At 41.1% G+C, this 27,458-nt stretch overlaps 2 protein-coding genes across 6 annotated transcripts in view; one reads left to right on the top strand and one right to left on the bottom strand.

Annotated features, from left to right (window-relative positions):
• The window catches only part of MYH15 (myosin heavy chain 15), a 58,689-nt gene extending 43,700 nt beyond the window's left edge, over positions 1–14,989 (top strand). For both annotated transcript variants that reach the window (XM_048965154.1, XM_048965144.1), the window contains exons 31-43: positions 1,016–1,134; positions 1,599–1,795; positions 2,433–2,782; positions 3,524–3,648; positions 5,909–6,024; positions 7,782–7,974; positions 8,645–8,848; positions 9,741–9,866; positions 11,166–11,336; positions 11,859–11,963; positions 12,952–13,047; positions 13,547–13,684; positions 14,850–14,989. In XM_048965154.1, the coding sequence (XP_048821111.1) occupies positions 1,016–1,134; positions 1,599–1,795; positions 2,433–2,782; positions 3,524–3,648; positions 5,909–6,024; positions 7,782–7,974; positions 8,645–8,848; positions 9,741–9,866; positions 11,166–11,336; positions 11,859–11,963; positions 12,952–13,047; positions 13,547–13,684; positions 14,850–14,867 (1,958 nt within the window). In that variant the 3' untranslated portion in view covers positions 14,868–14,989. The remainder of the gene's footprint in view (positions 1–1,015; positions 1,135–1,598; positions 1,796–2,432; positions 2,783–3,523; positions 3,649–5,908; positions 6,025–7,781; positions 7,975–8,644; positions 8,849–9,740; positions 9,867–11,165; positions 11,337–11,858; positions 11,964–12,951; positions 13,048–13,546; positions 13,685–14,849) is intronic.
• HHLA2 (HERV-H LTR-associating 2) lies at positions 13–27,335 on the bottom strand. Of its 4 annotated transcripts, none has more exons than XM_048966221.1 (9): positions 27,222–27,335; positions 26,733–26,770; positions 25,195–25,264; positions 24,542–24,635; positions 23,227–23,547; positions 22,540–22,800; positions 20,594–20,884; positions 18,167–18,258; positions 13–685 (listed from the first exon to the last, which is right to left on the bottom strand). In XM_048966221.1, exons 4-9 carry the CDS (start codon positions 24,600–24,602, stop codon positions 539–541), a joined length of 1,173 nt encoding a protein of 390 aa, XP_048822178.1. In that variant the 5' UTR covers positions 24,603–24,635; positions 25,195–25,264; positions 26,733–26,770; positions 27,222–27,335; the 3' UTR covers positions 13–538. The 4 variants fall into 4 exon arrangements, with proteins under 4 accessions (XP_048822178.1, XP_048822150.1, XP_048822170.1 ...); XM_048966193.1 differs by lacking the exon at positions 13–685 and adding an exon at positions 15,111–16,395; XM_048966213.1 differs by lacking the exons at positions 13–685; positions 18,167–18,258 and adding an exon at positions 15,111–16,395.
• Positions 27,336–27,458: the final 123 nt, after the last annotated feature.

Here is a 27,458-nt window from a genome sequence, read left to right as displayed (position 1 = left end):
CAGTCCAAATAAGCTATTAGTAAGCAGAATGTCAAGTGACTACATCAAAGAGAAGTGGTGTGCAGTGGCATTAGTACTGAATCTGACTGGATTTGATTTGCTGAACAGAATTTTTGCTTTGCATCTTCCAATTTTCTTGTCTTCAATATTCTTCTAACATTGGCTGGAGAGACCCTGCCTTGAACTGTCTTTTAAAACTGGTCTATAATCATATCTACCAGCGTGCTGTGCTACTGCCTCATGAGCTGAAATGGATGTACTGGCCAAGTACCACTTTCACAAACAACAACACATATATTGCAGAGCTAGAGGGAAGATGAGGGAGTTGGCATACTTCTGTTGTCTGTGTGAATACACCTTCCTCAGCATGGCCTCGGGCAGTGCACTACAGAGGATGCTCACATCCAACAAAAAAAGTGCATGCTACATTTTTTTGCCACAAAACTCTTATCTCTGCATCCCCATCAGATACCACTATTCTGCCAGATTAACTCCCTCTGCATTTTTAAAGACATTTCATTTCCTGTCTACTTTCATGTTATTTCTCTGTACTCTCGAAGAGCTGCAGTTTCTGCCCCGTAGTGATGCCCCTGTGATAAGTAAAGTTTTCCTTATATATCCCTCTGTTTTGTATGCTGGCAGTTGTGGGGTTATTAAAGTACTTTGGATCCGTCTGAAAAGAAATCTATAAAGACAAAGTAGTGAAGAAAATGAAACCAGCGACAATTTCATGTGAAAGCAAGCAACAGTCTAGCCTGATTCATGAAATTGCCTGAAGTTCATTAATCCAAGTAATGACAGTACAAATATGAGTAATCAGGAAAAAAAGAAAAAGAAAAAGAAAAGAAAATTATCCTGGTTTAGTGTCTTGATGGCTACAAGTTTGGAAGATGCTTCACAAAAGGCCAGCTATAATCATGTTTGTTCTTTCCCTCAGTTGAACTGTATAAGTTGGACTTTGATTTTTGGCTCTGGCTGCAAGCATGTCACTTCCTCTTCTTAAATCCTATGACAGGTGAATTTGTAAGACAGCTTGAAGAGAAAGAGTCACTGATAAGTCAAATGTCCCGAGGAAAAACATCATTTACACAGCAGATTGAAGAACTTAGGAGACAACTAGAAGAGGAAACCAAGGTAATGCTTTGACTGTGTCCCATTCATTGAAATGGAATAGGAGAAACTACTCATGTTCATTTGTTTCCTGGATAAAAACTGAAATGAGATATAGGAGAGAGAACACCACCTGCTAACAGAACAGTATAAATTCCTGCCCTGACAGCAGCAAGTCAAAGGAGAATAGTTTTGAAAAATAATTGGTGTTCATAATTGCTAAATAAAACTGACCTAATAGCATATGCAAAATCTCAGATCTTACATCTTATAAATCAGAATGTTTCTCTGAAGGTATCAGAATATCTTCAGTTTTCGTAGTTTCCCAGCATGTTACCTGCTGGGATGACTTTGTCTGACTTGTCCCGGCCTGACAAAGCCAGCAAAAAAAACCAAAGACTTGACCCTTTATTTGAATTTCTACGGCATGCTTGTTTAGGTTACCCTGTAGATAACCCTGCATTGTTGTGACCTTTCTATCCCTGCAGTCCAAAAACGCCCTGGCTCATGCCCTGCAAGCAGCCAGGCATGACTGTGACCTCTTGCGAGAACAGTATGAAGAGGAGCAAGAAGCCAAGGCAGAGCTGCAGCGGGCTCTTTCCAAGGGAAATGCAGAAGTGGCGCAGTGGAGAACAAAGTATGAGACTGATGCCATTCAGAGGACTGAGGAACTGGAAGATGCCAAGTAAGTGGCTTACATGGGCTTCATCTGGCACTCAGCTGAGAGGACTGTAGCCTCTGTCTCTGAGCATCTCCATTCTGCAGGATCTTCCCTCACTTCCAGTACATTTTCTCCATCTAGGATTTTCATTGTGATCTTTTTCAGGTTCCTCCTTTCTTTCCAGGACCTCTTCTTTCTGCTGAGACTACCAGCCCCTGGCTTTCCCAATCTAAATAGCCTATGACCAAAAGCCCAAGGCATGATCAGCCTCCTAATCAGAAGCTATGTCTCTTAAATGGAAATTTCACTATGTAGCACTCTAATTTGACTAGGTTTTATCAAAAGTCACAACCAGCCCATAGTGGTCACAATTAGAAATCATAGCAGGCTTCTTATTGAGAACTCAAAAGTTCCGTTTCAAACATTCACGCACATGCACAAAATTATCTGCCACTTGTAGCATTCACAATTTAAGCTATTTTTTGTCTAAGAAAGTCTCTTCTCTCTAGAGGCTTGATTTTTATTTATTTTTCCTTCCCTTTTCCTGCCATTTTCCCTTTGGAAATCAAATTATTGAGATATTGCTTTGGTGGTGTCAGCTTATCTGGATAGACAGCAGTCATTGCCCTCATTCATTTTGCTGTCTCTTCCCATCTGGCAGGAAAAAGCTTGCTGCCCGCCTGCAAGAAGCCGAGGAAGCAATCGAAGCTGCCAACGCCAAGTGCTCTTCTCTGGAAAAGACAAAGCACAGGCTGCAGAATGAGCTGGAAGATATGATGATTGATCTAGAAAAGGCCAACTCAGCAGCTGCCTCCCTGGACAAGAAGCAGCGTGGTTTCGACAAGATCATCAATGACTGGAAGCAGAAGTATGAAGAGTCACAGGCTGAGCTGGAAGCTTCCCAGAAGGAGGCCCGCAGCCTCAGCACAGAGCTCTTCAAGCTGAAGAATGCCTATGAAGAGACATTGGACCATCTGGAGACTCTGAAACGGGAAAACAAGAATCTCCAAGGTAGGCTTCATTCAGGACTCCATGACTGGTGCCAGAGACACAGCACGGGGAACAGCTGTAGGGAAAGGCATTTCTTTTATCCTTAAAAGAACTTTCAGCCTGGAGACTCTGATGTTGGAAATGAAAGTTCTAAGCATTGAAAATGATTTTGCCAGAGGACTGACTAGATCCGTGTAATCTACTGTTGCCTACAGTTTTGTTTGAAACAAGAATTCTTGTTGCAAGGGAGAAGGAAGACACTTAAGTGTCAGTGCAGCCTTTTACTAGCAGTACAATCCTTGCTTGTTACACTAATGGAGCAATTCACATTGTTGAAAGCAAATTTCTAATCACGAGCATTGCTTTTTCCTCCTCCTGCCGGGGGCAGGGGAAGTGAGCTCACTGCTTGCAGAGGTGTCAGCCTCAGAGAAGGAACAACAAAGGTGACAAAGATGCAAGAGATGAGGCCTACGTAGCTCCCAAAGTAGGGCACCATGTTGCTAGCCTGCAGATCACAGATAAAAACTAAACTGCTTCAAAAAGTATTTATGAGAAAGCCTGTGCCCTCAAGTTCATCAGGTAAAAGCAGTGGCTGTACGAGTAGGATGTACACAAGCTGTCCTGCATGCAGATGAGCACTTCAGGTGCCAGAGGCATGGATCTTATATTCTCATTCTGTGTATTGCTTTATGTTTGGAATACTCAAATTGACACTAAATCCCTCTGACTTTTTTTTTTTTTTTTTTAATTTGTTTGTTTCAGAGGAAATTTCTGATCTGACCAATCAGATCAGTGAAGGAAACAAGAACCTCCACGAGATAGAAAAAGTCAAGAAGCAGGTAGAACAAGAAAAGTCAGAGGTTCAGCTGGCTCTGGAAGAAGCAGAGGTAAGGAGAGAGAACTCAAAAGATTGACAAATTATTTCTTTATCATGAATTTCCCTCCTTTTCGATCCTCTCAGCTACTCTGCAAATGTGCTAGTAGTAAGTGGAACTGCCCTGCAACCAGCTCCCCTGAGCTTGCTAGCCAGCCATGGGTTTCAAGAGGGAGTGGTGTCTTTTGGAGATCTCAGCTCTGAGATCACCAAAGGGAGGCTGCTTCAAAGGAGGTGTCTCGTAGGGGGTTGTTATTGGGTTTCTTTTTCTTTTTTTTTCTTTTTTTCTTTTTTTTTTCTTTTTCTTTCTGGAAGCACAAAAATCCTTTGCTCGCCTTCTGAAAAGCCAGCATAAGAGCATTCCAGTCTTTCAGGAAATTTGGGAATTATGGTTTTACAAAATTTTATCAGATATTTCTAGTGCCTAGTTTCCATCAGCAAATTCACCATTTCCTATCACAGAGCATAAGAAAACAAACCTCCAGATGACATTAAATCTTATGAGGTTTTAAATATTGCTTTAGATGATTCACTTCACTTTAAATAAATAAAGTGGTCTCAAGCTTGGAAACAAGACAAAAACAGGCCATCCAGAAAATCTTTTACTCCCATAGGAGTTTGGTAAGACACTTAACATCACTGTGTTTCTTTTTATAGTGACAGGTATGCACGTATCCAATAGGGATGGCCCAACACAGTTTACAGAAACAAACCAACAATGCAGAACAGACTGACTGGAGATTATTCTGATTATTTCTAGGGTTTTCTGGAAGCTTGGTGCATTGCAGAGTTAGGAAGGGGGTGTCGGTGTTGCTGGCTAGAAGCAACACAGCAAGGGGTTGTAGGGGGGAGGGCTGTGCCTCGTTTGAATTGTTCTCTTCACAGCATCTGTTGAAGTGAGCATCATGCAGCAACAGGGATCTGTTAATGCCTTAAATGCTGTGCAACTTCTTTTGTCTATTACAGGATGCTTTACAGATTGCAGGGATTTCACAGCCAAACAAACAGGTCTCACAATCAGAGCAGAGGAAATGGCATGTCTGTCTCCCCCAGCTCTGAGATGTGAAGGGTGATTACATGCTCTGTCACTGAGCTTCTCTCACAGGAAAGAATACATCAGTTCTGAGGGATCCAAGGGGCATGCTTTACTTTCATGAACTGTGTGAAATGGTTTCCTGAATCTCTGAAATTGGCAGCTAACTGAAGTAAAGCGATGATGTATTTGATTGTGATAGAAATGTCGTAGTGCAGACTTTCTCCCTCCCTTGTGATCTGGATTTCTGACCCTCGTCATTGGTGTTTCTGTGTACCATTCTCAGTAACACAGAGTGGCTGCTTGGCATGAAGTGGCATGAGAAGTGTCCTGTAGCTGCTGCACAATGGCCAGAGATAATCAAGGATTTTGAACAGCTTTGCTTTTGGGAACCCCATTCTGTTTCCACCATCTCTTGAGGGAAACACAGCAAAGCCAGTGCAATTTTACTCTTCAGAGAGCACTTTCTAGAGATGTGGAGTTCAGTTCCACTTTCCTTCTCCATGTGATGAGAGCAGCAGTGAGTCAGAGTGGCCCTGAACTTGGTTTGTGCATGACCTGAGAGTCAAAGACCTGGTGTTTAACTAGTGGTTGCCACTAGCACAGTTCTTGACTTCTGTGAGTGAGAGAGAACATCAGAACAAGGACAAACCTCCCCTGTTCTGTGATGTTTCCTTCATGTTTACTGGAAATAAGGGGCAGAATAGTTTGTCTTACAGAGCTGATGCCTACTATGTCTTTCTTTAAAGTAACTCCATAACGAGATTGTGTATGTGGGAGGTTTTCAACACTCCCTGATTTGGAGAGGTCTTGATGAGCTTTAGGTGAACCCCTTCAAGCTCCCAACAACAATATGGTTTCAGCTTCTCCCTCTCCCTTAGAAGCCAATGCACTTCCTGAGGGTGTCTGCACTGCAGTGCAGGGGAATGCATGTGTTGGTACCAAAACCATGTAGGCAAGGTCTAAGTACTGGTTCTTTGGTGAGCCATGGACTCTTAGAGAATCTAAATCACAGGGAGCTTTCTGCTCCATTTTCCAGCTGCCAGGTTGCATCAAAGGTGAATAAAAGTATTGCTTTGCCAAGTAAGCAGCTCATGTCCCTTGCTTAGAGATAGGGGCAGTGGAGGAACTTTGCTACTGGGAGCAGTAAGAAAAGCATGAAGGGATCTCTTTCTGCATCAGCTTGTGATTTGAAAAGAAAGAAAAAGCAACTGCATGCTCATGGTGCTTTCTATTCCAGGGAGCTTTGGAGCATGAAGAAAGCAAGACCCTTCGTTTTCAGCTTGAGCTTTCTCAGCTTAAAGCTGATTTTGAAAGGAAGCTGGCAGAAAAGGATGAAGAAATGGAAAATATAAGGTATATGTTTATTCTGCTAAAAGGATCAGAAATATTCTCAAGACCCAAGCCAGCCAAACAAACCACAGTGAGTTATGCCAGCAAAAGCAGATGCTGGCAGTACCAGTAATTAAGGCAGCTCTGGTTATTGCCCTCTGCCAGAGGGTAGTTCTACCACAAGATCTGTTCTTAGTTCAGATATTCCTGTCAGTCCAGTCTCTGCCAGTGTACAAGTAAACCCACCAGACATATCACAAAGCAGCTGCAGGAAAACCAGCTGGAACAGTCATGGGAAGACCATGAGCTGCTATGCCTGTATGTTCACAGCAGGAAACAAGCAGATCTAGTCTACTGCCTTCTCCCAGTCCCCTCCTATGAGCTCCTTCCAAAGGAAACCACAAATCAGCAGAACTGTTGCAGTGGTGCTCAGATTGATGCTACCTGAAGGCAGTATTTAATTCTGCATCTGATTCATTTGTGCAATCCGTAGCTACACTATTTGCAGGAGGACACAAGGAGCTTGCAGTTATGCATGCATAATTAGGATAAGCGGTGAGATTTGGAGAGGTACAGAATGCGTGGATATAAAAGGAGAGGAGCCTGCAGGTAAAAAGGGGTGAGCAACAAGAAAAAGGAAAAGTAACCAGATGACAGAAGGATGAAATCTTTTCCCCACTTTCCTCTAGCACAAACCCTAGTCTGAAGAGTTACTCTGATTACAGAGACCACAGGACAAGCCATTCCATTCGGTGTTCCTGCCTCAGCCACATTGTGCGTGTTTTGCTGCTAGGCTGCCCTGCAGGCAGGCAGGACTATCCTTGGGAATCTGGGGCACAGTTCTCTGTCTTGCCCAAGCAATAAGATTGTCAAGGTTTCCCTTGTTGCCTTAATGAGTTCCCAGAAATGATATGCAAACAGCAAAGCCCGGTCAAGGGTGAGAAGAAATTTTTTTACTGTGAGTCATATTCTGTATATTGAGTTACTTTCTGGCTGCGGGAGAGCAAAACCTTCACCTTGGGACTTAGAATGTGAAACTGCTGATTTTAAGCCTCTCTGTTCTGACTGTTAGAGGAAAATTATGCACCTGCCTCTATTTGTTTTGCCATCTCTTAAATTGACAGTAAGCTGCCTTTAGCAGGGGGACCAGCCTGTTAATTACAGTGGGCTTAATCTCTTCTAACTTTACATGTCCATAATACAGATTTCTATTCCCAATCTACTCCCATAATAATTCAGCTTACAAAATATACGTTCCAACATCTACTTTAAGGCGCACTAAATTGTAGCTTGCAAGTGCCATTTACTATATAAAGAGCCCCTACAGTGATTAACTTGAATGTAGCTACCAACCATCAGTTTGATTAATCTCCTTTCTTAATGCCTTCATGTAAAGCATCCCAGTAGATGATTCAGTAAATATGGTAAGTGACAGTTAAGCTTGAAGTGCTTCTTGCGAGGTTCAGGCCTGTACCTGCCTGTGTTCATAAGATACTCAAGGAAGCTCCCTGCTGAAATATTGCCAAAGAAAACATGGGAGAAGGATGCTATAAGTGCTTACAGATCAGGAGTTGGCTGAGGGTGTGAAACATACTAGACAAGTACACAGCAACAAGGTGCTAGAAACCCATGCTATGTATGTCATTCAGAAATGTAGTGCTGCTTCTAGATAAGATGCCTCTTGAAGGTGCAGTATGGTTTCATGTAGCTCTACATCCCTTCCCAGAGAGTAAAACATCTCCCTTCACCCTTAACTTCCCATCTACTTTATCCAAAATCAGGAGGAACCAACAACGCACCATAGATTCTCTGCAGTCCACTCTCGATTCTGAAGCCCGGAGCAGAAATGAGGCCATCCGGCTGAAGAAGAAGATGGAAGGAGACCTCAACGAGATGGAAATCCAGCTCAGCCATGCTAACAGACATGCTGCAGAAGCAACCAAGTCAACACGTGGCCTGCAGACACAGATTAAGGTACTCTGAGAGCTGGGTTTCATACCAAAACAGTAATGGTGATGGTGATCAAGAGAGAAGCTACTCTCAAGCACATGCAGTAAAGCCCTTATGATCACATTTGATATGAGAGAATACTGAGCAGTAGATTTCTTCCAAGACTGGCAGACAAAGGTGGGTGAGATACAGGCATGGAACCCTGCTGGCTACAGCCTCCTGCAGGGGCAGAGAGCTACAGTACGAGGTACTGAAAATCTGTGATTTCCTTGAGAGCCTGCAAATCTTTTAAAATTGGAGAGCAAACCAGTTGGCTGGAGTACACAGTGTGTGTGTGTATGTTCAGTTTTCTCACCTGCTTCAACATTGGTAAATATTTTTGTTTTAAAAAGGTTTGAAAAGATAAGAGATATCTTAAGTCATTACCTGCCTCTTGTCCTTCCTGTGCCCATGCTGCCAGTTCTGCCTCAGGCACAAGTGCCAGCTCTTGACAGAACTCAGTTCAGGTTTTTCCCCTGTTGCACCACCTACTAGAAAAGCTCTTGAGATAACAATCTAGAGGAAGCTTTTCTCCAATAAAGAAACACGGAAGCTTTGGAGTGGGCCCCAAGTGATCTCTACAACCAATAGGTCCTTATATACACAGGGACTCAAAATGGAGTTGGCTTGCTAAAACCTGGCTTCTTTGTTCTAGGAGCTTCAGGTGCAGCTGGATGACTTGGGACACCTGAATGAAGACTTCAAGGAGCAGCTGGCAGTCTCTGACAGGAGGAACAACCTCCTCCAGTCAGAGCTGGATGAGCTGAGGGCTTTGCTGGACCAGACTGAACGAGCGAGGAAGCTGGCAGAGCATGAGCTGCTGGAAGCCACTGAACGTGTGAACCTGCTGCATACTCAGGTTGGCTTTTCCTGGGTTAAACTCAGCTTCGCCTGTTAAGCATTGACACTGTTCATCCATGGGCATCACGAGACAGAAGCTCCCTGCATGCCTTCTGGTTAGAAAATGAAGGAGAGGAAATAAACCACTCTGCATATGTGCTCCCTCCTTCCTGCCAGGGCAACTGGAACTGATGGCTCAGCCAACTGCTTTAAGCAGTTCCCAGAAAATACGGATGGGTGATTACAAGCGCAAGATGTAGTTCTTTCCTTCTCTAGGTGCTATAAAACCGTAACTTTGTGCTTTCACTGGGCTGCAGCTGGGATGGAGAAGCAGACATGGTGTTTTTGCTGCTGTTACTCAGCAAATCAAACTGCAGAGCCTGGGTGTAGGCCTACTGTGCAGTGTAGCAAAAAGTACTCGACTACACCACAGGGCTTCGTTAAGAGAGGCCTTTGGACTTGAAGAGTCATGTAGGAACAGCTCTTGACTCACCAGCATTTTTGCTGCAAAATCCAAGCTTCTCGTCACCAAATACTGAATAGTCAGAAGGGAGAATGAGCTTTTTCTGCTTTGATGACATGAGGCTTTTGTTCTAACCACCTCATTAACTAACAGATTATGGATCATTAGTTTTCTGAGTTGAACTGCCTTATCCATTCTTCTATTTCAGTCTCTGGCTTATTATGTTATCTGAATAAAAATCTGAATGTTTACAGCTTTGTGAGTACCCTTAACACCTCCTAGGCCTGAAGCTAGCTGGGTAGCAAAAACCCTTACCACACTGCTGGGTCTCCCGAAATCCTGCAAAAATAATTAAACCTTGGTGTGCTATGGTATTTAAAGAAGTCAGGTCTCCAATAATCACTTCTCCTCCTTTTCTGCTTTTCTTTTGTGGAAAATGTAATCAAAGAACACAAGCCTGATCAATCAGAAGAAGAAGCTGGAGGGTGACATCTCCCAGATGCAGAATGAAGTGGAGGAATCAATCCAAGAGTGCCGGAACGCAGAGGAAAAAGCCAAGAAAGCCATCACAGATGTAAGTAGCTTAGTTCCTTGCTCATATTGTTTCAGCTCCAAAGTGTCCAAGGACAGCACAGCATTTCTTAAGAATGTTACAAACCTGACATACCCAAGTGCTCCACAGTGATCTGGAGGCAGCTGATGTAACTACAACATTACACAGGCTGGAGGTAAAAAGAGAGGAAAGAATTCTGTTTGATCAACTTCATCTTATTTTTTCAAGAATGCAGAATCCACTGATCCTCAAAGTCTCAAGTCACAACTGTAAATTTCTGTAGGCTAAACCACTTCAGATTGATCTAGCACTAACTGGTTGACTGGTCTACATAGAATCTGATACGAGAAACAAGATTACTGAGTCCAAAATGAGGTACCCCGTAAATAGGTGTCTATTAGGAAAACATGAGGACAAAGATTCAAGAAGACAGAGTGCATTCTTCCTATCAGGAGGAGGACATCATTTGGATGTCCTTCATTAGAGTATACTTAATTTCCCACAGACCTGGAGAGATGCAGAGTTGGGCTGACATATCACATCATGGTGTGCATGAATGAAGCTATTCTTGTACCACAGTCTTTGCTTCTCAGGAGGCAGTGCTATTACTGCCTGCCAGGGAGAAGACGCTGATTGTCCTTGATTCAACTCCAGCCTGGACTGCAGCAATTGCTGGCTTCCAGTGTCTGCTCAGTGATGGATACAAAATCTGTAAATGGCTCTTGGTAGCAGGGAAACATGTCAAATCAGAAAAGAGCTAATAGGCGTGCTTGTTACCAGCCTTGCAGAATGGCCAGGGACGATGACATAAGATGCTGAAACTGAGCTTCCTATTGCAGCATGCTACAGAAACTGCTGTGATGTTACAGCTGCTCAGGAAGCTCTCATCTATGGCTGTTCAGGGAAATTTGCTTTCCAGTTGTTTTAATTTACTACCAAGACCCCCTAACTCCAATATTAGATTTTTTAAATAAACTCTAGTTGAAATGTCTGTAGTGAGTTGTACAGATTACAGGTATTGTAAATGAGGACATTTAAACATCATAGCAAGGATTCTAAATCCAAACAAATAAACAAGTAAAACAAACAACAACAACAAAAAACCCACCTTAAATCACAGCATTAGAATAGAAAGGGGAAAAAAAAAGTCATATTCTCTCTGCCCAGGGGATATGTGTGGACATAAAATATTCTTTGGGGTTCTGGGTATAGTGAATGATCCAAGTAGTGGATGATTCAAGACAGATCTTTCATCAGGTTTTTAATGAGGCACAATTCTGTGGCATAATAGAGGTGCTGTAAAGTTTGGTTGTTTTTCAGGCAGCAATGATGGCTGAGGAGCTTAAAAAGGAGCAAGACACTAGTGCTCACTTGGAGAGAATGAAGAAGAACATGGAGCAAACCATTAAAGACCTGCAGAAACGACTGGATGAAGCAGAACAAATTGCCCTGAAAGGTGGCAAGAAACAGATCCAGAAACTGGAATCCAGGGTAAGTTTGCAATCAAACTATAGTTCACTATCCCTTGTCTTATAGAACTGGGACTGGGTAGATGGCCTAGGGCAGCTTGGTAAGTTTATAGAGGCCGATAACAGATGCTGTGAATGCTTTCCTCTGTTTCACAGAAAGCAGGTGAACAGTTCTTGGAAACACATTTCCCTTTTATCATTCAGTTACAATGCACAGCAGTTGGCCAACTTCCTCATTAACAAAATAGTGAAAATTTTAAAAAGGAATGGCACAACATCTAAAACTGGGAAAGGCCTCTGCTTGCTTCATTTGAACATTTTTTTCTCTTGCCAAAATTTCTATTGAGCATCTGGGTTTGAGTGGGATCTTTGACTGCTGGTTCACCTTAAATACACGTAAGAAAAAGTAGAATGGGAAGTAGAATGATCCATTTTTGAAATTCAGCTCTATTAAGATGTTGAGAAAATGAACAATTCTTGAACTGTGAAGTACATTATCCACTGCATTATATGTATAAGGGCAAGAGCTTTTTCTTTTTTGCAGGTTCGTGAGCTGGAGAATGAACTTGAGAATGAACTCCGCCGCAACTCTGATGCCCAAAAGGGAGCCCGCAAGTTTGAGAGGCGCATAAAGGAGCTGACTTATCAGGTGACCATGGGCTGCATAGCCACTAGGTCCCAGTGAAGCATAAAGGAGAGCATCACCCAGAGCTTTCTGATTGCAAGAAGCTTTATGGATGGGACGAGTATCTTGTTAGGGCTACTGTCATCTTGCCTGATTCACTGTAACTAATGGTACAAAGAATGCTATTGCTGGGATTTGGATGGCTTTAGCATGGTTATAAAATGGAGCAGGCTTAGATGATGATTCACACTGCCCAGAAGAATGCCCAGCTGTCTCTCAGCTGTGCTGATGTTGCTAAAAAGAAGATTCTGATGCATCACCAGGTGTAGGGCTGCCCAGTCCCAGAGCTCTGTCACTTACCACAGGTTTACTAACAGCTGCTCATGCTGCTTGCCTTTCAAAAAAACAAAACCAAAAAAACTTCAGTACAGAGCACTGCTTCCCTGGCTTTTGACAGTACTCTTAAGATAATCCTATCCACCTGTTTACTCCATTATTTAATATCATACATGTTGTTTTACTCTGACTTCTGTATGCAGAGCCTGAAGGTTGCTGAGAAGGCACAGGCAGATAGAATTAACTGATCTGCTTGTTTATGGCCTGCAAAAGCTTAAAATTGGCGCATTTTACCAGAAATGCCTTCAAAACAGATTTTACAAAAATCAAATTACATCTATTTTAGGCATGCCCATAGGCCTGTTTCACTCAATAATGACACGCTCTATAACAACAAGTGCTTCTCACCCCCAAGCAAGGAATTTTCTGTGCATGTATAGGTATACATGATATAAATATACAAATACAGAGGCTACTCTCTTTTAGTCCCCAGCCTCCAAGATCTCACACATCTTCAATCAGCCTACAGAATCTATGTGCAGGTTGACCACAATATGACTTGTTCATACTTCAGACAACATGTTTGCAAAATACTTACCAACTGTAATGACTGAACTGTGGGAAATGCTTTTGGCCTTTTTACACTATTAACTCAATTATTGGTGTTTTGGTACAGTCAGAAGAAGATAAGAAGAATCTGGCCCGAATGCAGGATCTGATAGATAAGCTACAACTGAAAGTGAAAAGCTACAAACACCAAGCAGAGGAAGCTGTAAGTGACTATTTAGGCCTTTTTTTCCCTAATTGTGTTATCCAATTACTATTTGCATTTATATGAAGGCTGGACGTATAAATGTATTTACATATAAAATATATAGCATTTGCACTGATTACTTTAGAAGAAATTACTCCATTTTATCTCAGGATTGGAGAGTAATTTGCAGGATGCAAAGGGAAGGGAAGAACAAGAAAGACTTTCTTTTCCTGATACTCCCTCAGGAGGTATGCTTCATGCCTTCCAGTTCACTTAAAATGAAGAGTGCTGCTGGAAACATCAAATCCTTTCTTTGTGGAGGAGCAAAAACCCTAACCACAAAAATAAATAAATAAATAAATAAATAAAATAAACCACCAACTCTCGGCCCTTCAAGAGCCAAGTGGGTCCCATAGGGCTGTTGCTTAGCCATGCTGAGCCCTTTTGTTATATTTGAAGTGGAAAGCTTTGTTTCTTAGGGATTGGAGGTAATGGCTCTGCTGTTTTCTCTCACTAGGAAGCACAAGCCAATCTGTACCTTTCGAAGTACAGAAAACAGCAACACGATCTGGATGATGCTGAAGAGAGGGCAGAAATAGCTGAATCTCAAGTTAACAAGCTGAGGAGCAAGTCTAGAGATATTGGCATGAAAAAGGTATGGTTTTACTCTATGGGGCAAATGTGACTGGTCAATACACAGCAGCCAGAAGTTTCGAGATTGTTTTACGTATGTGATATTAAAAAGCTCCGTTTCTCCCTCCCTTTAATGATGTAGATATCTATGTATGCAGTGGAGCTGGGGAATTATTGCATTAGCAGAATGCCAGTTATTCTAACAATGCTCTTTCAAAAATACCTGCATTAATTTCAAGAGCTGGATGAAAATGTTAGGTGTTAGTCATGCGGTGTGATTAGTAATGAGAAATACATCTGTGATATTTTGCACCTGAGCAAAATGGTACAAAAGTACGATTGATGAAACTGAAAGGTGCTACGAAATCAAATTTCTGCCTGACTTTACCTGCCTCATAGCAACCAGGAAAAGGAAGGGCAGTGTTGCTATTTGTAGGAATGTTAGAAGAGGGGCAGGGTCGCTGCTTTATTATTTCATTTGCAAAGATAACATAAACTCCCATACTTATCACCATATAAATGTAGTGGAGGTTAAGCTCCTAAGTCAAGTAAGAGAAAATAAATCCTTCTGTATTATTTAGCTGCTTTTATCCCATTCCGTCCCATCACTTCCTTCATTCTTCTGTATCCACAATTCTATGGAAAGGAAATACTCCAATTTCTGCTTTTATAATAGACTATTACAGTCATCTTTAGCTGAAATAAACTACTGTAGATTCCCTGTCCATAGCAGGTCTCCATTAATACTAGATGAACATCTGGTCTTTTACACATTTGCACACTTCCTTTAGGGAGAGAATGCCATAGGAAAGGCTTTATTTATAAGCATTTTTAGATTAGCATTAAAATTAGCTTCCTAATACTGCTACCCCTGTTCCTGGAAACTCTAGGAAGTATGTGTGATTCAGAGCAAACAACACTGTATTGTGACATGTCTGCACAGAAATCATCTGCTCTCAAAGGACACAAACAGTAGCATTAGGAGAAAAAGCCTACTCTCTGAAGTAAGAGAAAAGATTCAATATCTGTAGCATTTAGTGCTAGTCTATTTCAGCTATAAGCTGGTAATGCAAATAAGCACAAGCATTAGTGAATAGAAGTTTTTGTCATTTACTCGTGAACTTACCCTAAATCCCCTGCAGTGCTTTGTTTTTCAACAGCTATATACTTTCTCAATTGCATTTCAGGTTCATGAAGAGGAGTAAGCGCAGTCCTGGCTCACAAATACAAGATGATGCTTCATACAATCAGGCATAACCAAAAGCAGATGTGTTAAATCAAAACTAAAACAAGCACTTACAAAAATAAATATCAAGTGAAAACCAAAGCACAATGTGTAGTGTATTCCATTCATTTCTATATAATTTCATTTTGTTGAGCCCCAGGCATCCAATAAAGGATTACATACTTCCACTAGCCCACTTCATTATACAGGAACAAATCCTAATTGGCAGGTCTCTTGTGAAATCAAACTGAAGGGCAAATCCAGTCATGTTTTCCAGTCTCAGGGGACAACCCTTAAAGTCACAATAGCTCAGCTTCTAGCTGTCTTGTCTGCTGGTCAGGGGCTGTACCAGTTTTTTTAGGACAGCAGAAGCTAAACTTCAGACAAACAACCAGTTTAGAAGCTTCTCCTACAATTGGTCAAAGGATTTCTGGTCTCTAGCTGCAGGACAGAATTGCCTGCATTAGAAATAGTGTGGCCAGCAGGAGCAGAGAGGTAATCATCCCCCTGTACTTAGCCTGGTGAGGCTGCACGTCGCGTACTGTGCTTTGAGCCCCTCACTACAAGGAAGATATTGAGGCCCTGGAGTGTGTCCAGAGAAGGGCAACGAAACTGGTGATGGGTCTGGAGCACAAGTCTTATGAGGAGCAGCTGAGGGAGCTGGGATTGTTGAGTCTGGAGAAGAGGCTCAGGGGAGACATCACTGCACTCTTCAACTTCCTGAAGAGAGGTTGTGATGAAGAGGGATTTGGCCTCTTCTCCCAGGCAACGAGCAGGACCCAAGGAAACGGCTACAAGTTGTGCCAGAGGAGATTTAGGTTAGACACAAGAACTTTTTCTCTCAGGGAGTAGTCAGGCACTGGAATGGCTGCCCAGTGAGGTGGTGGAATCGCCATCCCTGGCAGTGTTCAAGAGGCATCTGGATGAGGAGCTACAAAATATGGTCTAGTGCTTGTGCTAGCAATGGTAATGGGAGGAGGGTTGGACTAGATGATCTTGCAGGTCCTTTCCAACCTTGTGATTCCATGATTGGCATCAGAAATGCTATGGAGGGACTTGTTACAAAAAAACTGCCCATGGCTCATATGTAGTGTTCTTTTAGATTTATTCCACTTTATATTTGGAATTACAACATTCAGTAAAGTGCAAAACAGTAAGTCCTCTCTTCCCCTTACAGTTAAAAACCTCAAAAAAAAAAAAAAAAAAAAAAACCCTCAAAAATTGATTTTCTGTGAAACCTTTCTGTTGTCCTTTTAATACACCCAAATTTCAGTTTTTCATGCAGACTGCTCACATACAAATGTCAGTTGACTTGCATATGTTTTTTTCTGTCTGCTTACTTGCTTGTTTCTGCTGCTCAGGTAATTAGCCATGTATTTTTCTCCAAGCGTGACTCAGTAGGAAAGAAGTCCTATGTTCTCCAAGCTTACTTTCAGCAACAATCACAGGAGCCTCTGTTTGCAGTGAAAGGGTTTCTTTTAGTATGTCCGGTCATTTCTTCTGCATCTCTGGTTAAAACAAAAACTTCTGTAAGAACTACTTATGAATCTAATTAATCCCAACAAGACTTTCTTGTGATAGAGGTAAGTATTTTCCATTTTAAGACTAGGGTGAGCAAAATAAATACCTACGTGACAATGTAGAAGCATTCCTGTCTCTTCCCTCTAGTCCTCAATGACTGTCACCAGTGCTGCATTAACCCATATATTGTTCTGCTCCCTCTAAGTTAAAGGTCTCAACAAGTCCCAAGATAAATGGATAGTGCTTAAGCACTTTGAACAAAACAGCTTCATCTGCAAAATATGCTGACTGTATATTTATCTGCAGAGCTGACTACCACTGGGGAAGGATCTCTTTTGGAGATTCCTCCTCTTGGAGTCTTCTCAGTGAGCCCAGGACAAGGGTAAGCTTTCTAATCATCCTTCTTTAGCGTGATAACCTGTTTAGCCTAACTTTCCTGTATATTTCTTAATTAAAACACCTGTACATTCATTGATTACACAGCATCCAACAGAATCTCCACATGAGAGCAAAATGAAAAAAAAATAGAAATTAAATCATTTTGTAAGGGCACATAGCAAAAGGATGAGGGGAAATGGCTCTAGGCTGGAAGGAGGTGGACTTGAACTGGATGACAGGAAGATGTCCTTTGCTGTGAGGGTGGTGAGACACTGGAGTGAGTTGCTCAGGGAGGTTATGGATGCCTCCTCCCTCAAAGTGTTCAGGACTGGGCTGGATGGGGCTCTGAGAGCTTCATCTGGTGGAGGGTGTCCCTGCCTATAGCGGAAGGATTGGAACTAGATGATCATGGAAGTCTATTTCACCTCATTCTGTGACTTTAGATTTGGCTTTCTGGTGTGCTCTTGTCACCTCACAGTTTCTGTTGTATAACGAAGTTTGAGGCTGTGACAAAAACCATAATGCCCAGTGAGTTCGAAGATGCATCTCTCCACAGATGGGGCCATACTGTCACACAGGACAAGATTTACCATAAGAAATAAGGGCTATAGCTGTTCTGGTGTATTTTTGTTTGGTTTGTTTGTTTTGTTTTGTTTTTTCAACTGTGACCACAAATGGAAGAAGACAAAACACTGTAAGACAGAGCCAGCCTTTTACAGATACGTAAGAATAAAAGGCATTACAGAATCACAGAATTCTTTGAGTTGGAAGGGACGCTTCAAGGTGATCTAGTTCAACCTCTCTGCAATGAACGGGGGGGCAATGAACACCTAAAGGATAGACCAGGTGCTCAGAACCCTGCCCAGCCTGACCTTCAATGTCTCCAAGGCCAGGGCACCCATCACCCCTCTGAGCCTTTGGTTGCCTAGCCCACCTTATCATATCTAAAAAACCAAAAAACAAACAAAAACAAAAACAAAAAACAACAATTCTTCCTTATATCCAATCAAAATCTCCCCTCTTTTAGTTTGAAACCATTTCCCCTTGTCCTATCACAACAGACTCTGCTAAAGTTATCAGGAAGTATTTGTGAAGGATAATCTACTTTTTCATCTTTTCACAGAGCAGGAGAGAGCAATCTGGTTAAGGGAAGGGCATTTTAACATAATTACAACCAAAATACTGTAACCTAGAGAGATTTCAGGACACAGAAAAGAAATGAAGACAATTCTCCCATGAAGAGATTTACCATTCTATATTCTCAGTCTTTTTTTTCATGACTTAACCCATGAAAAACAAATTTATGTTTCGGTCAAACACTCAAGATCTAGATTTCAGTTTAATGTTTTCAAAAATAAATCCACTTGTGATTGTACATACCTTCTTATAGCGACAGTATATCGTTATACCGATGATAACGAGAATGATCACAATCACTGTCACTATCGCTGTTGAGGTGTTACCTGCATGGTCTTTAAAAAAAACACATTTCAAAATGTTAAACAAAAGATTTTTATATTGCACATTAATGTTCACTATTTTTCAGTAAGTATACCTAAACTATGATTTTTCTCTTACCTATAATGCAAAACCCTTCAATTTAGAGGGAACATCTCAATTTCTTTTTAATGTCACTGATACAGTGGTCAAGTTACTTGACCCATGCAATAAGTGAAGACTGTAAAGTGATACTTTAATGACTTGAGCACGAATAGCTAAGAGCACATTACTTTTCCTTAACTGTGCTGATAGAAAATCCAATGTTCTTGTAAGTTACAACCTGATAACTTATCAACTTCCTGGTGGTTGAATTTTGATGACCCTTGAAGTCCCTTCCAACCCAAGCCATTCTATGATTCAAATCAGCCTGATAAACGCTGCTTCCAGGTACAGTGCTCAGTGCCATTAGCAGCACTACTGATTTCCAGCATGACTCTGAATTTTCCAGTCCAAACCACAAATCTAATCATTTCTCATACAGAATCTTCACAACTTCAATCTAAAATGCAATCCAGATGCATACCAAAAACAATAGATCCCCAAATGGGTGGTAACAACAGATTCCACAGGAGACAAAAGCCCATCTATGCATAATTGTTCTAAATTGTTCTATGCAGCACTGAGCATTTCCTTACTTCAGCTCCTTCCAACAATAAGAGAACACTCATGTTTGGAGGACTCTTATCTTTTACATGTGGTTCTATTTTAGGCTTCACTTCTTCTGCTCTGTCTTGTCCAGGAAAAAAAAAACACAAAAGAAAAACACGAGAAGTTCCTACACTTAGCTCTAAACTGTGGGCATTCAGCTTACGGTTTAAGTGAGAATATCCATAGCAGAGCACTCACAGCTATGCTGAGACCACTATCTACCATATTAAGCCAGATCATTCCCTTATCCGCTTACTCTGTTTTCAGCCTGGGCTGACACGAAAATGCTCATCAACTTGGTAAATGTTTTTCTGCTTCTGTATTATGTATTCCTGGCCCAGAATTAGTAAAACATGAGCAGCACAGTAATTTAGTCTCTAAATGAGGAGATTGGTGTCTCTGTGGCTACTGTGAGATCCATCTGCAGCATAGCCAGATAAAAAGCAGCTGAAGAGGATAATCAAGGTCATATCTGCATTGGAAATGCGTGTGTATCTCTGTCCTGTAAATGTACAGGGAGACTAACATAGTTGTGCGTGTATGTTAGGAGCATCAGTCATATGTGTAACACCTTGGACGTGTCCTATACTCCCCACTTCAGAAGCACACTATCAGATCTACAGGATAAGGAAAATAATGCTGGAATTTGAGTTTCAAAGAGGTATGTTTGCCTGACTCTAAATTTTTACTTAAACTAAGCAATCTCCTTCATATCATTTATAGTCAATGTCATTTAAAGCATAATTTTTCAGTTGTAAATTAAGCTACCATGGGGGAAGACAAATGTATGCAGTTACTATAACTTAGTCAGTTCCCTTTTATGCTGTGCTGCCTCTTTTTCACACCCCATCTATTTGTGTCAAGTTCTTTTCTTAAAAAGCTATATGAGGTATCTATATGAGCTTTCTCAGTCTTCCAGGTGATTGCATTTAATTGGCTGTTGCCTATATGCTACTCTTTGAATGTGCTGGGTTTTTTTTCCCCTTTTTTTGAATTGAAATTTAAGGAGGCACCATCCCAAACAGCACACCACTTTTGAAACACATCTGTAATTTGTTTGCACTACAATATTGGAAAGCTGGAGTTAACTTTTAACCTCAAGAGTTCTCAGTGGACAGAAGAGTTAATCAGTAAGTTTACTTGAAGCCAGAGAAAAAATAACTGTAACTAAGACTTCACAGCTGGAAGTTTACTACAGTTAATAAAAACAAAGGCATGCAGAAATGCATATATATTTCCAAGTTTTAGAAAGGCCTACTGTGTAGAATTAAACCTTTGACAGTAACAACCACGTTGTTCTTCTCAATGAGGTTTCTTCTGCAGAAAAAATACATACCACATCTCTAGGCTTGCCTTAATCTCCTTCCTACTGCTAAAAGGCTTTATTTGCTATTGACACAGCACTTAGCATACAATTGTCAGTTTCTTTATGCTCTTGACTGCACAACCCTCTGTGCATAGAATGAGAGGAAAAAAAAACCACAAACCCTTAAACAAATATATCAGTGTTTTTCACCTGGGACAGTAATAATGCATTGGCTCTTCCTCTAACCAGTACTTATTATAAAACATTATTTTACAGATTTCTGATTGATGGTTTTGTTCTGAACTCCCATCATTTGTCTCCCTCCCTCTGGTATGGAAGGAGCAATAACTTACCAACTTGTAATGTTGTCACTCTAAGTCTTGTGTAGTGAGGTGTTGAAATATTGCACACGTAATCTCCGCTGTCATCCACATTAAGATTACTAATGCTGAGTGAAAAGTTTTTTTGGTCAATTTGAAATCTAGTCTGGGAAGTGTTAGGTGTTCCATTGAAGGAGGCCAGGTCTGAGATAGCTGCATTTTTGTTTAGTTTCCAGACAACAGTGAAATCTTCAACACGTAAAGTGTTATTGCTGTATTCACAAGAAATGGTAGTGCTACTTCCTTCAGCTTTTGAAAGTTGGCCTGAAATAGATAATTACAAAAAGCCCCCTATAATTACTTTAGAAAATATTATGAAGGTTAGTTAGAGGAAGGTAATTAGAGGAGAAAAAAATCCACAATGGACAAAACTGAAAACTTGCTTCAGTACCTTGATACCACAGTATGTTTCTGAAAGATTTACTTTAAAACCTTCAGATGCTATCATATAATTATTTAAAAAACCACCCAAATTACGTATTTCTCCCCTGTGGTTCAGGACCCTGAAGGACTCATTAATAGAAGCGATTTGATCCAGTCTAGATGCAGTCTAAAGCAATATGAAATTCTAGACTTTGGGAGCAACTGAACAAACAGGTGTGGAGCTGAAAGTATTAAGAGAGAGAAAAAAAACCCAACCACCTATAGCCATATATACAATACAATGCTATTCTATAAAGAACAGGAAAGAAATATATTCCCAAAATGCTCCAGTAAGACGGCAGACATGCAATGAAAGTCAAACAAAGGTGTAATTAAATGCAACCTTTTCACTTGTGGGTTGGAAAGACAGATTAACAAAACAGATGCTTAAGATGCACTTGTTATTTGCTGTGGTATCATACTTGAAACCTTCAATAGTCATACACTACTGTAGGTAAATTAAAAACCATCACTGTTCCTCTGAAGCAAACGCAGTGGATGAGGAGCTGAGAGTTCTCTGGGTGTGCTTTAGGAAGCAATCAGGGCAACAGAGGCAGTCATGAATGTATCTGGCAAGGAGCTCTTACAGTGCTCTTGATCCAATTAAAAACAGTTCCTAAGAAACACAAGAGGTTGCAAAGTACCAGTTACTGAAAATCTAGAGAATGCTTAGGACTGCAGGAGTAGGACAAAATGGAGACTTTTTCTTATCCCTATTTTTTCTTCAGTAGTAATTTGTCTGAATGTAAACAATGCTTGTGGCTCTTCACACCCATGCACATCCAACACTGCACCTTAAGAGCATACCTAAGTATACACTTTAAGAGAAGTGGAAAGAGGAGATCAAACAGTACTGAAAGTATTCTGGTAAAACATGGAGAACGAAGTAAGAAACAAGCATAAAGAGCAGCAAACTTTCCCTCATGTAAGTGCAAGCCACCCACTCTTGTTCCTACTTGTAATTTTAACTGATGAGCTTCAAAGAGGCTGATGCAGCTTCTTTCACTACTCTGTATCTCTGCTGGCCCAAAGCAGACTGGATGTAATTTGGCTCAGCACCCAGCTTTATAGAATCATAGAATGGTTTGGGTTGCACAGGACCTTTAAGATAGTTCCAACTCTCCCTCTAGAGAGGGACACTTCTCTAGAACAGTTGCTCAAAGCCATATCCAGCCTGGCCTTGAATGCTGCAAGCAAAGGGGCATCCACAGTCTTGCTGGGCAACCAGTTCCAGTGTCTCATCACCCTACACTAAAGAGTTTCTTTCTAATGTCTAGTATAAATCTATCCTCTTCCAGTTTAAAACCATTTACCCTTGTCCTACCCACCATTAAAAAAGTCCCTTCCCAGTTTGTCTGTAGGTCTCCTAAAGTTACTCCAGACTGCTGTAAGGTCTCCTCAGAGAATTCTCTTCTTCAGGCTGAAGAACCCCAGCAATGTGACAACCAATAATTACAATAATGATGTAGGAAGAGGCTTTATCCCTTTATCTTTACCTTGCATCCTCCACTCAGCAGTCCAGTTTTCATGGGAGAGATTAATATGACAGTAGTAGGTATCAGATGTGTTTATAACATTCTGGTCACTTCTAACAGAAAAGAGAACTCCATTCCTGATTTCCTCCCAACCTGTTTCTGGGATATATGTATTGCCTCGTACCCAAGTTACATTTGGTGTCAAATAAGTATGAAAGGCGTAGCACCTCAGCATCCTTGCTGTGTCTGTCTTTTGGTAATCCAGTGCATAAATAGAGTGAACTGTAGATCAGAAAAAAGAAAAAAAGTAGACCTGTTAATTTCAAAATCCTTTTTAACTTGAAGTAGTTGGTCCTTTTAAATAACACTGAGAAGAATGATTGGAATAAAGAACAAAATTCAGTATACGTGATTTCAAAGGAAAGCTTAGCTTTATTATTGCCATTACCATTCGAAGAAGACACGATAAGTTTTAAGACTCAAGAGTACTAATTACTCTTTTGAAATCACTGTGCAGTAGATTCTGAGAACCAATGCCACACTGTAATGTTACATTTTACCAGCGGAAAAGAAAACACCAGAAGGCCCAAAACGTGCTGTTATTGTTAGAGGATTTCAATTCCACATGGGAAATAATGCCAGTGAAATCTGTAAGAGACAGCCAATTTCCACTGGCACAGTCCAAGCACTTTTGTTTTTTTTACCAACCTCGCACCTGTAGCATGACATCCACTTCCGTTTTAGCTTCCTCTGTTCCCACATAGCAATGATAAAGGCCCTCATCAGTCAAGGCCACATTACTAAGTTTCAAGGAGGCATTTCCATGACCAATGTTCTGATGAAAAAGGTGTGTTCTGTTCCTGTAATCTGGGTCTTGGCCTTCTAGCTGGTCCTTCTGCTCGTAGTAGCTGTGCACATTTTTGTTCTCTTTCTTCCAGTAAATTACTTCATCATTCCCAGGTGAAAAAGGACAAGGAAGGATGACATCCTTAGAAAACAGCCCTGTTACAGTTTCCTGTTCTCTAGAAACTAAAGCATGTAAGAACAAATGAGTAAGTTATGTTAAATCTAGCTCATAAGTAATGTAAGTATTTTCTGCACCTCCTTATCCCTGACAGAAAACTTCTCAGGTTCCAGTAGGTAGAACACTCCTATCATGCTTTTTAATAGCATGCTCTTTCAAAGATTTTCTGTAGCGTAGATCCCTGGGACAGTAACTGAGAAACAGCTACACTGTTTCCTTTCATTCATTGTAATTGATATTATAATATAGGGATGTGGTCTTCGAACTTGTCATCAGTTTAGTCAGATTGCCCACTTTAAACACCTGTGTATTCACATTACACACCCCCACCCTAGCAATGCAGTTTCCAGTACGTCTCCAAAAATGCCACCTTTGACATCAAATTCCTCTAAGGGAGTTCCCAGCCTCAAGCTGCAACTTGTTACTCAAATTTCAAACAGGGAGGTTACAGTGACTTGGGTTACTGGTGATGCTCACAGTGCCAAGCAATTCTACTGACAAAAGAACACAATTGTGTGACTGTCAGGAAGGACAGAACTTTTTGAAAAGGATTTGTCACCCCAAAATGGTGTCAGGGAATGCTGTCACAGCTCCTGGAGGTAATTAAGATGCATTGCTCTAAATTAACTGACACAAAGAATATCTGGTTGCTATTCATGTTTAATTAATGATGCCCTCTCCACAGACATAGCAACCCTGGCAGAGCAATCTGTATGACCTTTCCTCAGCCACCTCAGTACAAAGTTTAATCTACGTGGAACCATTTTCAGTACTGACTGACAACCATTGCCTGCTGAAAGGTCACCAACCATAATACGGCAGAAGTGCAGGAAGGTAATTGTGTGCTCAAAGGCCAAGGCCACAATCTTCCATTCTTCTTCAGCTTAGGAGTACTTTACTCCACCTTAACCATTAACAGTGTTTGAATTAATTCCTCACTTGAAAAATTAGTAACAGCTGTCATTCTTATTTTTCACAAACAAAAGAACTACAACCTACCCCAAAATGTAGCACAAATAGAAAGTAAATGGAGAAGAGATGGTATTTTTTGTCCCTTCATGTCTTCTTCAGTTCATAATAGATTCAATTCAAACTGATAACAAGAAAGGAGGGGGAAAAAAAACCAAAGCTGTTTCAATGCAGGTAAAATTTTTCAGCTGTATTGTTTTCTTTGTACAGTTTATCAACTAATCAAATCTGTCTGCAATAGGTTTTGACACGTTTCTTGGCATTAATGTTACAAAGTATGCTATACATTTTATAAACGTCTAGGCCCTCTTATTACCATGCAATCTATTTTCAGTCTGTTTTTGAAGTGTTAACACTTGGTGCTGATCTTCAAAATTAATGAATAGGACACACAGAAAAAAAAAAAAAAACAGCCAAGTGCATTTTTCAAAAAGATGCCTTGTCAAACCAGTTTTTCCATTTCCAATCAGACTCCTGATTACTGCAGAATTTGTTTTTCTGAAGTGGGGAGTTTGCCTGAACTTCCATATACTGCAGTTATAAAGAATCTTCAGCTGATGCCTTTTTGATCAAGTGAACTACAAATGTGCATATGGAAGTCTACGGTAGGAACAAAGATGATGAAGCTCTCCCATCAGCTTTTCAGGTTCATTGGTCAAATTACAATGAATGAGGAAACTCACCTGCAGAACGATGCAAGAAGAACTTTCCTGTAACTGACAGACCATGCTCTTCCTTCATCCAGGTGTATTACTTCAAAATGTAGCAAAACATGGAAAAGAAATTACCTCATGACTCATACAGCTTGCAAAGAGCCTAAAGGGCTTCCCCTGCTTCTTTGTCCCTCCTGAAAGGAGACCTACACGCACTCTTCCTAACTTAGACAGGGCACAGGTTTGGCTGGGCTTGCTAGTCAGTTCTTCTATCCTACACCAACACTGACAAATAGTTTTGACTGGTGTGTGCAATTGTATTTGCAATGCGTGTGAATCTTCATCCCAAGGATTTTTGTGTGTTGCTTCTTCCACAAAGCTAGAGTGATTTTATGTATTATCGTGTTTTGTGGAGGGAGCCAGAGGGACACCAAATTCTTAAACCTGAAGTAGAGATTATGCAAGAGTAAAACAACCTCAATATATTAATTTTTTGTACCATTAGCTACAGCGAGTAGCAGCAGTTGCCAATGAAGGAGAAAACAAGTTAGGCAATAGAAAACTGCATGCATCATATTTTCCTGGATGACGTTTCTATCTGCCCAACACTTCCAAAGTAGTAACACAATAGATTGTCTTTGAATTTCAGAAACTGCAATCAGTGCTAAATTTCTCTTAAGCTGCAGAGAGAGCGCATGAGTTTGGCAGAGAATTCTGGAAGCAGGTCTGAGCTGGCTCTGTGGCCTGAGTCAGGGTCTGAAGACAGAAGGCAGACTGTCATGCCCACTCTAGCTGTATTCCATGATGTTGTATCGAGGTACAGCTGGAAGTAACTAGAAGATCTCCCTGCTCATTACAATTCTTACAATACATTAAGAAAAAACTTCTGTTGGTCTGTATGATCGTGGTAATTTTCGTTCTAAGGAATTCAGGATTTTAATTGACCAATTCTGAATCTAGAATCTCATTATCTGAGCACTTTCCAAGTTCTTTCTTTGCACCAAAATATCAAGGCCATTTCATTTCCCATGCTTCTGCAGAAAAAGAAAATTCCTGTGGAACAACCCCTGCCTCAGCTTGATGTGAGAACCTTGGCTAGGATTTCTGAGAGCCCAGTGAGGTATTAAAATGCTTCTTCCAAGAAGACACATGAGTCACGAAGCAGCTGAGACAGTGGCAGGGGCAACACTACACTTGCTTGGTCCACTATATGAAACAAATGGCAAAAGGCACATGCTTTATCATCTTGTTGGAATTTTCCTTTTTTTTTTTTTCTCTCCAATTTATCCACATCCTGGCCAATACTTACCTCTTACCCACTTGTGGAGCAGCCACACATATTGCAACATTCTCTTGCCTCCTAAAGCAAAAGTTATTAGTCCTTAGTAAAAGGACTGTTTCTTTGCCTTTTAAGGTAACTTCATAACGGCACATTCCAAGCATGTGCAAGCTCAAGAAAGTGAAAAAACATGGCTTTTTACTGAAGAGGAATCACGTGCACAAAGAAATCTGTATCAGCAGTAACCACAGAATGGCTTGGAGCAAGAGGGAATATAAAGGTAACCTACCATGCATGTCCAACCTTTTGACTCGCAAAAGCAAGTTCCTGTAGGGGAAAATAAGATTACTATAACAATATATTAAACAGTATTAATGCTCTACTGTCCTCCAATGGAGCACACCTTAAATGCCAGCTCTGTGCTAACTCCACACTAACCAAATGCAGACTGCAAATACAACTTCAGTCGGTGAGAAACACTCCTGAAGGAAGAAGGTACCTTCATACCACACACAACATATCACAGAATGGCCAGGGTTGGAAGGGACCTCAAGGATCATGAATCTCCCCCCCCCCTCCCCACCACATGCAGGGCCACAAACCTCCCCATTTAATACTAATACTAATTTCCTTAGGAAGCAGACCTGAAATGCTTCATTTTACCTCACATAATCAACTGCCCCTATGCCCCAATTCATACCCTTTAGTGCAACAAAGTTTTGGGGCTTTTTGGGGGAAGGGTTTTCTTTCTCTCTCTCTTTTTTTTTTTTTTTTTTACCTGTTCTAAGTTCACGAACAGTCAGAGCTCCCAGAGCACAGCTCACAGTTGCGGTTCTGGGCAGTGTTTCTTGGCAGCAGGGCGAGTACAGCTTAAAGGAGTGCAACTTAAAGGAGTTACACCTCGGGGCGGGGCGGTGCACGCTCCCTTTCCCAATCGCTCCCATGGCCACACTTAAACTACTCCGCCCCGTTGTCCAGCTCGGATCAGTGCATACCACCGTCCCTCGGCCTCCCT

The sequence above is a fragment of the Lagopus muta genome, chromosome 1 (genome assembly GCF_023343835.1).
Source record: "Lagopus muta isolate bLagMut1 chromosome 1, bLagMut1 primary, whole genome shotgun sequence".
Classification (NCBI taxonomy): domain Eukaryota; kingdom Metazoa; phylum Chordata; class Aves; order Galliformes; family Phasianidae; genus Lagopus; species Lagopus muta.
This window is presented reverse-complemented; position numbering and strand designations above follow the sequence as displayed.